Raw genomic sequence first — 12,508 nt, forward strand, 5'->3', positions numbered from 1 at the left:
TTGAAGCACTATTTGGAATAAGAATTTTCTTTTTTGTTTTATTTCCTTTTTGGGTCACACCTGGCAATGCACAGGGGTTACTCCTGGTTCTGCACTCAAGAATTACTCCTGGTGGTGCTCAGGGGACCATATGGGATGTTGGGAATCAAACCTGGGTCAGCCATGTGCAAGGCAAATGCCCTACCCGTTGTGCTATCACTCCAGCCCTGGAATAAGAATTTTCTTAATGCAAAGAATGAAAAGCTATTCATTTTCCCCTGGGATACATAATTAATGCTGATTTTTCATCCCCTCTTATCATATAGTCAAGTAACAACTCTCATTCTAACCAAAGGAATTACTGTCAATCCCTGTCACCATAAAAAAAAAAAAAAAGGAACCAGCGAACAACATCAACAACACTGTTAAGCCTGACTGGTTAACTTCCCACAGGTGAGCCTCCTTTCCTCCTTGCCTGCTCTAACTTGGAATGACACAGTAACTTTGGAAGCATGTTTAAAAGATGACTGACAGGCTACAACCGAATATGGAAGAAGCCTCACTCCCAGAATCAACATTGGGAGGAAAGTAGTCTTCCTATTAGGAAAACTTGCTGAGAGAGAAGTCACAAGAACAAAAACTTTAGTGGCAAACTAGCCTTAAGCCATTAAAACTGAGAATTGAGCAGCTTCATTTCATATTCAAAGCAAGGGTTCAGAAGGTGAGAAAAACAAGCTTTTACATATATAACAAAAATTCAAAGAGTTAAAGAAACAGACTCTTCCAATTTTCCTCTCTCCAGTGTTTCTTTAAAGGGATTACAGTCTAAGAATCTAGAGTCAAATTCAGAATTTAAATACTACCATCACCATTTACTAGCCACATGGCTTTGAGCAAATCAGTTGACTTCTGATTTTTTTATACTCAATTGAAAACTTCTGTACTCAATTTTTATACTCAATTTGTATGCAAAAAATTTTATACTCTATACTCAAATTTTTTATAGTCAAATGCAACAGAGAACTGTGTGACAGGAGAAGCAGGGACTATTTTACAAGCATTTAACTTTTTATTCTTTATTCTTTGCTCATTACTAAAAGACTGAAAACTATATCAAAATTAAACACACATCCCCCCAGAGCCGAGGTTTAGGCCTATTAGCTTAAGCACTATTAGCATCAATACTATTTCATATAGATTAGCCGGTTTATTTTGATAATTCTTCAATTCAACCTCAACTTACAAATTATGTGACTTTTCAAATAGTTTGCCCACTCTTATTTGTGGGGTGCTGGATACTGACTCTGTTTTAGGCTTCATAAGTGAATTGGCCCTTTTCCTCCCCCCAGAGAAGCACACAGTGCTCTTGCAAGCCCCCCTAATTTCCTGAGTTTATCTTTAACCTTTCCTGTGTAATAGTTACTAGGTCAAAACCCTCTGGTGACTCTGGACTTTGTATTTGAAGTGAATTACTTGCTTTTCTGTTTACCCTATAGCCTTTTCATATTTTACTATAGAGCAATGTTCTTTGTTTAAACACAGAAAGACCTTTAATGCTGTGCTCCTAATATTTGGGAGCTGACTGACTCTAAGATATATCTACTCATGGGCATCCATCATAATTACTTAACTCAGGCTTACGTTGCTCTAGTTCCTTAACACCTCAAAATGTGGGGGGGGAGGTCCCACCACAGGACTTGGTTGGACCCAGTGTGAGTGGCAAAGATACCCCCATCATCAAAATAGGACAGTCTAGAAAGCATAAAAGCATGGTCTTGATGCAAGCTGTTATGATTGACTTAAGAGACAGGGCCCCCATGGGGAAGGACAAGCAGAACTAGTCTGAGGGTTTACTCTGGGATTTACGGTAAAAGCCATGCTTACCCTTGGAGCCCAGAGAACTAAGTTTTGGAATCTGTATCTATTACTGTGTTTATCCAAATAACTGCAAGTATTAATAAGAAGTAAACTTAATTGTTTAATATGTACAACTATAGGGATAGAGAAAAGCAACACAGATGTCCCTGGGAGACAGTGTCTCCTTGAGTTAATTCCAAGAGAACTGCCTCCATCCAAACACTTTGCCTTTGTAAATGATAAATCACACCTATGTGCAGTCCTATACCTTGACCCCCCTCAGTTGTTTTATAAGTATGAGAGAAGCCTTGCATTAAACGGATCCTTTGGACTATAGGTCTGTGGTCCCCCGTCTCTTTGTTTCTCTGCTGGGGAGGCCTGGGGAGGCGGTTCTTGACCACCAAACAAGAACACGTTGAACACCCACATTTTGAGCTCACAGTGGGGGACAAGACATGGTGGTGTTTAGGACTTACTCTTAGTTGTTGTTGTTGTTATTGTTTTGTTTTGCTTTCTGCGTCACACCCAGCAATGCACAGGGGTTACTCCTGGCTCATGCACTCATGAATTACTCTTGGCAGTTCTTTGGGGACCATATCAGGTCAGCCACATGCAAGGCAAATGTCCTACCCGATGTGCTATCACTCCAGGCCCTAGGACTTATTCTAGGCACTGTGCTCAGGGAGCACATCTGGAAAGTATTGGAGGTGCAGGGATCAAACCCATGTTGATCATGTACAAGGCAAGTACATATACATATATGAATTACGTAGGTTTTGACACTAGTTATATGTGACAAAAACCTTGCCAAATCTTATTTTTTTCCTTAATAAAATGGTAATACTAATACTTTTGGCAGGATTTTGATACAGTCAATCATTACGCCTACTGAATCAGAGAATTCAGGAAACAGACAGTATTATATTGTTCCATTTCCCTCATTCTGCAGAAAAGGATCTTGCACAGAAATGCAAAGGCAGTTTGTATCTTAGCCAAGTTTCTTAAGTTCCAGGTCAGTATTCTTTCTTACTATATACCATGCTGTTTTTCAGAGGTAAAGCTACTAAGAGATGAAAAGGAAAAGCATCTGGGTAACTCTTTCTCCATTCAGTTTTTAGTAAGAAACCCTAGAGTGAACAGAAGAGATATTATGAAAAGGTCAGGAATGTGGCTCAGCAGGCCCTCGGTTAGATCTCTGGTAATCAATGCCCTCACAACTCCAGAACCACTGGGCATAGCTGTTGAGGGTCCCCTGAGCATAGCTGGATGTGATCCCCACAACAATTTTTAAAAACTGAAAATAAAAAGAGGTTAGTATACTAAAGCTATTAATCACAATTGTTTCCAATGTTAAATATATTAGATGTTTATAAAATAACATTACAGCATCTCTGAGAAAATGAACTTTATTTTCAAAGAACTGTTAAAAGTCACTTTGTTTTTGTTTGGGGGCCACACCTGGAAGTTCTCAGAGATCATTCGTTGCAGGCTTGGGCGGACATATGTTAGGCCAGAGATCAAACCCAGGTTGACTGCACACAAGGCAAGTGCCCTCCCTACCCACTGTACTATCGCTGCAGCCCTAAAGGTTACATGAGAAATGTTATTTTTATAACTGGCCCATGGGAAAATGAGTATTAGCCAATCTTTCTAAATAATATTCTCTCTTCTTCATTCCAGAGATCATTAATCAGCCTATCTAGGATATTTTTTCTTTAATGTGAAGGTCTTGTTATCAGGGAAATTCAACCAGTGAGAATGACTTCAAAAGAACAAAACAACAAATGGTGGTATGGTACAAAAGGAACCCTCATTCACTACTAGTGGAAATGTAAATTGGTTTAGCTTCTATGGAGAACAGTATAAGAAATTCTCAGAAATTAAAAAAAAAATGAATCTATTGTATGATCCAGCAACTCCATTCATAGGTAAATATCCCAAAGAATACAAAAACACTACTCCAAGCACACCTATGTCCACTGCAGTGCTATTAACAATAGCTTATCTATGGAAATAAGCCAAGTGTCCAACAACAGATAAGTGGATAAAAATAGTGAAATTGCATTGCAGCACTGTTTACAATAGCCAGAATTGTAGGAAAAAAACCTGAGTGCCCAAGAACAGACGACTGGTTAAAGAAACTTTGGTACATCTACACAATGGAGTACTATGTAGCTGTTAGAAAAGATGGAGTCATTAAAGTTACATACAAGTAGTATTACATAGAAAGTATCATGTTAAGTGAAATGAGTCAGAAAGACAGGGATAGACATAGAAAGATTGCATTCATCTGAGGAACATAAAGGTAAATGCCCTCCCGTTGTTCGTCGATTTGCTCGAGCGGGCCCAGTAACGTCTCCATTGGAGACTTTGTTGTTACTGTGTTTGGCGTATCGAATACGTCACGGGGAGCTTGCCAGGCTCTGCCGTGTGGGCGAAATACTCTCAGTAGCTTGTCAGGCTCTCCGAGAGGGGCAGAGGAATCGAACTCGGGTCGGCCATGTTGGCTGCATGCAAGGCAAACGCCCTACCACTGTGCTATTGCTCCAGCCCTCTGAGGAACATAAAGTAACAAAATAGGAGACTAACACCCAAGAATAGCTGAGATTAGTACCAGGAGGTTTACTCCATGTCTTGGAGACCAGCCACACATGCTAGGGGACAAAGGCAGCTCAGATAGAGAAGGGAGCACCAAATAAAGGGTACTGGGAGGATCCTCCCAGGATGGGAGAAGCATGCTGACAGTAGACTATAGACCAAACATGACTGCCACTCAATGCCTCTTTTGCAAACCACAGTACCCAAAAGGATAGAGAGAACAAAAGGGAATTCCCTGCCACAGAGGCAGGGTGGGATGGGGGGATGGGTGTGGGAGGGATACTGGGATCCATGGTGGTGGGAAATGGGCACTAGTGGAGGGATGGGTATTTGATCACTGTATAATTGAAACCCAAGCACAAAAATTTGTAAGTCTACAACTGTACCTCATGGTTTTTCACAAATAAAAATTTTTTAAAAATAGTGAAATTGTACATTTACACTTATAAACCATTATGAACTAAATAAAAATATTTTGAAAAGACCAGGAGCTATTGAATATTTATGAATGAACATATATGATTACTAAAAATTATTTATAAGGGGTTGAAGGAACTACCCTTCCTACCCAGAGAAAACATGGTTGCTTATGAAGCTCCTGATCACCATAATAACAAAGTGACGGGAAAGGAAATTTGAAAGATTAGTTATAAACTTTTTATAAGTAATGGAAATATAAAATAAAGGAAGTAAAAATAGGAACTGAAACTCCATTTTAAACCATCCAAACTTAAAATCACTTCGATAAAACAATTTTAGCTATTCTTATAAACATGTAGTCATTTTTTCAAAAAGTATGAGGGAATCTATATTATGTAATATGGTGCACACCAAAATTAGCCAAGAAGAAAAGTCTATAGTCACCATTCCAAATTCCTGAAGCTGCCCAAATGAACTAAGCATTAATTCTTAGATACCTAATTCTGTGGCAAGGACCATAGCTGCTATGAATAAAGAGTGCCGGGGGGGGCGGGGGGACAATAAAAGGACTAATGAAATTAGGTTTATGAAAGGATCTAGGTTCTAGGAAATAGTTTCTAAAAAGAATAAAATTTAAGACTGAATTTTTCAGTCAGTGGATAGAAAATGGACTCTTCAAGCATTCAAAGTAGGAATAAGTTGTACTGAACAAAAACAAAAAGCCCACAGAGAACATGTCTTGTGCTGAGAATTCCAAGTAGTTTACAGTGTTCCCTATGCTGCTGGGCAGGGAAAGGATAGGGATAAACTGATAAGGTTCTCAGGTCATATTCAGGGCCCAGTATATGGCAAACTGATCATCTGAACACAGGCACAGTCAGCAGAAGTTTTAAAGCACAAAGGCCTCCCCCACGCCAAGAAGCCCATGTCTTCTCCTAAACATGTCTGTCTCTCTCTGTCTCTCTCTGCCTCTCTGTCTCTCTGCCTCTCTCCGTCTCTGTCTGTTTCTCGTTCTCTCTCTTTCCCTCTCTCCCCCCTTCATATCTCTCTAAATTTCTTTAAATACTACTATTTTACTTTTTTTAAAAGTTTTAAAGCACACAGGGATATAGTTATATTTATCTACATTGGAAAGTATCACTCTATTGGTAATCCAAACTAAGACTGAAGCATAAAGAGGAGGCACAAGTAAAGTTCAAAATATTGACGATATCCACACCAAAAAATAGCAGTAAGAACTAAAAGTAGGAACTAAAAGAGTTTAAATCTATCAAGATTTAAAATGATGTGTGCCGAAGGATAAAAAAGACTTCTGAGAGTTTGGAGGAGTAACAGTTTTTCTGTAGAGCATGCAGTCAACCTAAACAATGCCCCTATTAAGTAATTCAGAGTAGAGGAATACACTCAGTTTTATAGTGTCAAACTTAAAGTGCTACCGACTTTCTATCTACTAGGTCACTTTAGAATGAGCATTCTGAATGAGTATTCAGGACGAGTATTCTAGCGAGAAAACAGGCACCAGCAGAAGCTGGGATGCACCTGCATGTTACAAAGAGCCTAGATAACTAAGATTCAGGATGCTCAGAGTTATCACCACGTAGTTCTTTAATGTACAGACCTCTGGCATGTTTTCTGATATTTTCCTTTGTTTCCATGTCTTTAGTATCATAAAAATAGCTTTTAAAAACCACATAGTTGGGGTTGGAGCGATAGGACAGTGGGTAGGGCATTTGCCTTGCACATGGCCAACCCATGTTGGTTCAGTACCCAGCATCCCATATGGTCTTCCAAGCACTGCCAGGAGTGATTCCTTGAGTGCAGAGCCAGGGGTAACTTACCCTTGAGTATCCCTGGATGTGACCCAAAAAGAAAAAAACAAACAAAAAAAAAACAATAAAAACACATAGTTGCATAAAATAATTCTTAACTTCTTTACAAACCTTCTCCAGTGTAAACTAATGACCAAATATAAACTGCAGCTGTAATCTTCAAAGCCAAGGACTCTAGACTCAATCGATGAGTGACGCAGAAACTGAGCAAACCAATATAATAAAGGTTAACTCTTTGATATGCCAATATAAGCCATCAAGTAAACCACATTACTTAAAACACATCACAAAAGTTGACAGACAACATACCAAGTTACTCACCAGGCCTTTGAACCCGTTCCAGTACACAAATTGAGCCCTGAACTCTTCTGTTTCTCCCATGGACCATCATCAACTGAGATCTCATAGTAGGAAGCCCTATGAATTAAGAATATAAAACTGAATTTGCATGGCTCATGGATCACAGTAAATAAAACCTGGGATATTTTCAGAAATAGTGAATTCTAAATTGGCCAGTTTGGCTTGCACATACCTGACATAACTGGTGTATCAATATGCTAATCCTAATATTGTACATGTGAAAAGAACATATAACTATCTTTCTTTGATCTATGTTCCTTTATATCAATACTAATATGTCAAAATAGGGGCTTCAAAAATAAATATTTTAGCACTGCTGCTATTGCTTTTATGAAATCTAGTCAATATATTACTTAGAATTTAAGAAGAAAAATATCATTTTTACATGAATTTCACTCTTGGTCATTAGTTTCTGAGATATCTGAGTTTGTTAACTAATTCTTCAAGTTATAAGTAATTTCTACTGAAGCTCTTTCTTAAAATATTCATAAATACACAAAAATTTATATTCCTTAGAGTAGTTCATTAATGGGCTTTCTGACATGCAAAACTGATACTATTTCTTTAACTACAAAGATGTATAAATCTGCAACTATTCAAAGAACTATGGAAACAAGTAAGTTATTTTGTAAATTGAGTCTTAAAAATTAATGGTGTCACTGATCAAAATTGGGTTGTTTTTCTCCACTAAACAAAAAGTTAAAATAAAATCTTAATAAAATATAGCCTTTCAAAAATAAGGTCAATTACTAGACAGTCTCTCAAACACTGGCATCATATGAATAATGCATCTCTTATTCTAACCCTTTCAATTTTTCCTACCAGACTCTTTAATCTGTGAAGGTTTTACATGATACAATTCCTTTTCATTTTTTCCTCTGAAGTCAGCATTCATAAACGTAGAAGATAGAAGTTCTAATATCAACATTTAGTCTACTTCATAGTTTTGTTATATGTTCTAGATAATACGAAATTTGAGGCACATTAGGAGCCTAAGGTCCATACGAATGGCTGCTATTATGCTAGAATCACATAGACATAAAAGTGATTAGGGGTAAGTGGGGATAAAAGAGAAGCAAAGGTGATGAGGAAGAGAAGAAGAGTCAGGTGAAAGATGTTGAGCCCAAAACAGTGAGCGAATTTAGTGTCATTCTCACATGCAAGTTTATCTAGATTAGTCAACTCAGAGCAGGATTTCTGTTTCAGGGAAAGTATTTTTTTAAGGCAGCAATAAAACTCACAGTCCCTTTAGAGTGGGTATACTTCTTCTTAAATTGTCCACTGCTACAGCCCAAGAATAAGACATTCTAGGTTAGAACAAATAGGAGAAAAGAGAAATAATTGGGCTTTTAAAATGTTCTTAAAATCTAAGAACATTATAAATGAGGCAGGAATAATATTGCTGCACATTGTATTTTCCAAGAAAAGCTAAACTTCAAAGTTTTCAGGGCACATTGAAGCCTCAATATATAACCTGGAATTAGAGCTAGAGTTTATAAGATAGTTCTGATGTTAATGATTTATCTAACCTGGGGTAAATTAATTGAACTCTCCAAATTTCATTTTTTCCTCTAATAAATATAACTATCTTTCTAATAGGGTAACTAAGAATTAACTGTGAGGATAAAAACTTTCACAGTGCCTGGCTCATAGAAGGCATCCATTAAAGGTCCCTTTCTGCCTAGAAATCTATTATCACAAAATACTTTACAATAAATTTTAAAACTTCCAACAGTTAAATCTTTTGAATAGCACCAGAAACTAGCCCAGTGCTGTCCTTATCTTCCTAATGATATGAGGTACCAAAGAAAACGACAAGCAGCAGCATTAGACATTATTTAGGAGATGAACCAACAGATCACTTATGCCGTAAGAAATAAGAGCAACCAACCTAAAATCTCCCAATGGGATTTCACAGAATTCTCAAGCTCATAACTTGTTTCATTTTTTTACTTCTTCTATAAGTTATTTTACTTTTCAGTAAGTATAAATTATTTTTAAAAAAGCTTATGGAAGCGTTTGAAACTTTCTACCTTTAAAATAAACAAAATAATATAAGCCATTAAGTGGCTTCCCTAGAATAAGCATAAACTCACAAAAGTTTTACCTTTGTCATCTATTTATTTTAATGAAGACATTCTCCAATCTCATTTAAAGTTGTTGCTCTCTTCTGTCTTAAGTCTTTAGCAATAATGACTAGATTATATCACTAATTATTTAGTTTCTTCTCACTTTTCTCACATTAAAGTATCCATTATTCATTTCCATATTGCTTCAAACTTGATATATGGCAAGAGAAAAAACTTTATATATAGCATAAATTTTACTATGTTAAAATAACATACTTTTATACTTTATTATAGTTTAAGTTCTTTAAAGAATATATATATTTCTTTAAAGAAAAAATCTTACTTTTAATTTTATGATTATGTATGTTATCACCCTCCAGAAAATTAGACACAACTACCTTTCTCTTATTCATTTTTAGATCCCCAGTGATTCACATTTTATACAGAGCAGGAGCACAGTGTATTTTTCACTGACTAAAAATCACATTAATCAGGATAATCACAATAATTCTATTTAAATCACTGTATAGAATCAGGCTTTATGCTTTTATGCATTGGCTAGAACTTAGATTTAACCAAGACAAACTTTTCTCAGAGTAACAACCAAAACTGCAGATTACACAGACTTAGCAAACTAAGGAATCAGCAGCAGGGTGGCCAAAAGGTCACATGTACACAGAGCAGGGACATGGGGCATGCACATATTTTTAATTATCTACCCCTAGTTTATTTTTTCACAAAAATAAAAAGGCAGATTCTAAAGTGCTGCCAAGAATTAAATTAACTTTATTTTAATGGCAGTTATTTGGTAATGGTTCCAATATCACCAACAACGTTTTGCAAGAACATTTTGATAGTTAAAACCTAATTATATTCAACATGACGACAGATTCTGGCAGTGCTAAAACATTATGTTTTTACACTCCTAATGAAGAATTTTATTAACCCTGATTTTGTTTAAGGTTGTTACAGATATTAAACTATAAATACACTTGTCTTATGCTGTTATACTGAGAACACCAATAGCACCTATACAGTATTCCTGCCCAAAACGTCAAGTCTGAATCTAATTGTGCAGAGAAAATAAAACCCATGATCAGGGATATTCTTCTGCAAACCAAATAGATAGGTCATTCAAAAATATTTATATCATAACAAAACAAGGATGAGGCAAAGGGGCTATTCTTAATTCTAAAAGGTCATGATGGTCAAAAGTAGTATGTGATCCTTATTTGGATTTTAGATAAAAAAGGAAATAAACAAGTCAGAGTTAAAAGACAATGATAAAACAATAAGTAGGGAAGTTTTCATGCAGATGGTTTATGAAAGATCTGTATCAATTTGAAAACATATACATAGTAAACATTTATAAAGTACATATATAGAAATCTGCGTAACTGTTTATCCTAAGGCTTTACTAATTTCTTGGTCACAGAACCTTCTTTCCTCAACACATACCAACTTTTATGAAGGCTTTTAAGAATTTTACTTAAAATGTATTTCTATTTCTTACACAGTATTATTCACAAATCTTAGGCAGGTTACAGAAATTGAATAAAATCTTTTTTTAAAATATCAAAATAACAAGTTCCCAACTCAAAATCACAGGTTTAAAAGTACCTTGAGGACAGACTTTCCCCAATAAAGACTTCATTAAGGGCTCTCACTGGCAAGAGTTGGGGTCCTGAAGCCTCAGACGCTGCTGACAATAAAAACAAAAATCCAAAATAGTTATTTTAATTTTAGAAATGTTACAATATAAACTACAGAAAACACTTAGAAATGCATATTTTAAGAGAATCATATACTTTACATTAACATATACACATTTAAAAATATTTTATTATAAAGCTCAGTATAAAAAAGAAATAAATAAACTTTTATTTCAAGTAAAGAAATTTTTTTAAAAGAGAGAGAAAAGAAAATGTGCTCAGGAGAGAATACGAGCTTCTCCAGATATGAAGGAGCCTTATGAATGAAAGAAAAAAATTACACATTTAGCACAGTGGGTAGGGCATTTGCCTTGTACACAGCCAACATGGCCAAGCCAGGTTCGATTCCTCTGCCCCTCTCGGAGAGCCCAGCAAGCTACCGAGAATATCTTGCCCGCACGGCAAAGCCTGGCAAGCTACCCGTGACGTATTTGATATGACAAACACAGTAACAACAAAGTCTCACAATGGAGACTCACAATGGAGACGTTACTGGGCCCGCTCGAGAAAATCGATGAACAATGTGAGGACAGTGACAATGGACAGTGACAAGTTGGGATGAAGACAACTGTAGAATGGAAAGCCCATCAAACAACTTTTAAAGAATAATAAAATCCACTTAGCAATCCCATAAGACTCTTGTTATTACACTTGACTTACACATAACTGTGTAAGTTTTAGAAATGGGATGAGTCAAGTACTTCCAAAAAAGCCATTTGGGATTTCAGTAGCAAATTATGTTCATGGCTCCCGTAGGAAACAAAAGCAATTACACCACAGATCTTCCTCCTCCCCCAGATATAAAAACCTGTAGAGTATCTGAATTAAGAGTACCACTGGAGAAACACTGCCATGTATCTTTTCATGACTTTTAAGCAATTTGATCTCTTCTTATTTACTCTATTAAATTGTAGGCTCAGCTTATGAATCTTCCTTGATGGTTATTTATACAACATCCTATCACACAAAATTCTTCAAGCCACTGCTTTCTGACTCAAACTTGTGGCCATCATCTTCAAAAAGTTTCCTTTGCCTTGTTATCCTTTATCAAGCTACAAATGAAAAAACTCAACCCCCCAGTTTCTCAATATCACCAACAGTGACACTGAACCCAAGTTTCTCCTACCAGGCAAGCACAACTGGAAATGTTCCCTTTTCTGTTTCCTCCATCCTCTCTACTAAGTCCACCCAACTGTAGTTGCCAGTCTCCAAGATGATCCTCAGTGGTCTTGCCTCCTTGTATTCGCATTTTGTGCAACATTTCATACCACATCACACTCTGTTGGTGAATAAACTTTTATTTCTACGTGACCAACAGACTCTGGAAGTGAGGGTATGTCAATTATGAGAGACATATCGATTTCTATTTCTGACTCTTTCTCTCAAATCACATGCTTTGGGAAAACAGAGTTCATCATATTTTTATAGAGACCAGCATGGTGAGGACCTAGTCTCTTGCTAGGCACCAGGTGATGAGCCGGGAAGCAGATGTCCCAGCCAGGTGTTCAAGTAAGTAACGCTGTCTCTGTCAACAGCATCACTGTCACCCACTGAGAGATACTAAACCCAAATTCAAAAAGCTAAGCTACACGTGAATCTTTTGGTTGTTGCGGGGAGGGCGGGTGTCACCCAAATGGAACTCAGGAGGCCCAGGCGATTCTGAGAATCTCCCAGTGGTTTTCAG

General features: G+C 36.8%; 1 protein-coding gene across 4 annotated transcripts in view; it reads right to left on the reverse strand.

The window, feature by feature from the left end:
• Positions 1–12,508, reverse strand: part of NADK2 (NAD kinase 2, mitochondrial) — a 50,760-nt gene that overhangs the window by 11,725 nt on the left and 26,527 nt on the right. Inside the window, exons 7-9 of one of the 4 annotated variants that reach the window (XM_056112139.1) lie at positions 10,733–10,811; positions 8,285–8,350; positions 7,005–7,100 (exon numbers count right to left, since the gene is read on the reverse strand). In XM_056112139.1, the coding sequence (XP_055968114.1) occupies positions 7,005–7,100; positions 8,285–8,350; positions 10,733–10,811 (241 nt within the window). Of the gene's footprint in view, positions 1–7,004; positions 7,101–8,284; positions 8,351–10,732; positions 10,815–12,508 lie in introns of all 4 variants that reach the window. The other 3 variants (XM_056112138.1, XM_056112141.1, XM_056112140.1) reach the window with 3 other exon arrangements.

The sequence above is a fragment of the Sorex fumeus genome, unplaced genomic scaffold (genome assembly GCF_029834395.1).
Source record: "Sorex fumeus unplaced genomic scaffold, SorFum_2.1 ptg000015l, whole genome shotgun sequence".
Classification (NCBI taxonomy): domain Eukaryota; kingdom Metazoa; phylum Chordata; class Mammalia; order Eulipotyphla; family Soricidae; genus Sorex; species Sorex fumeus.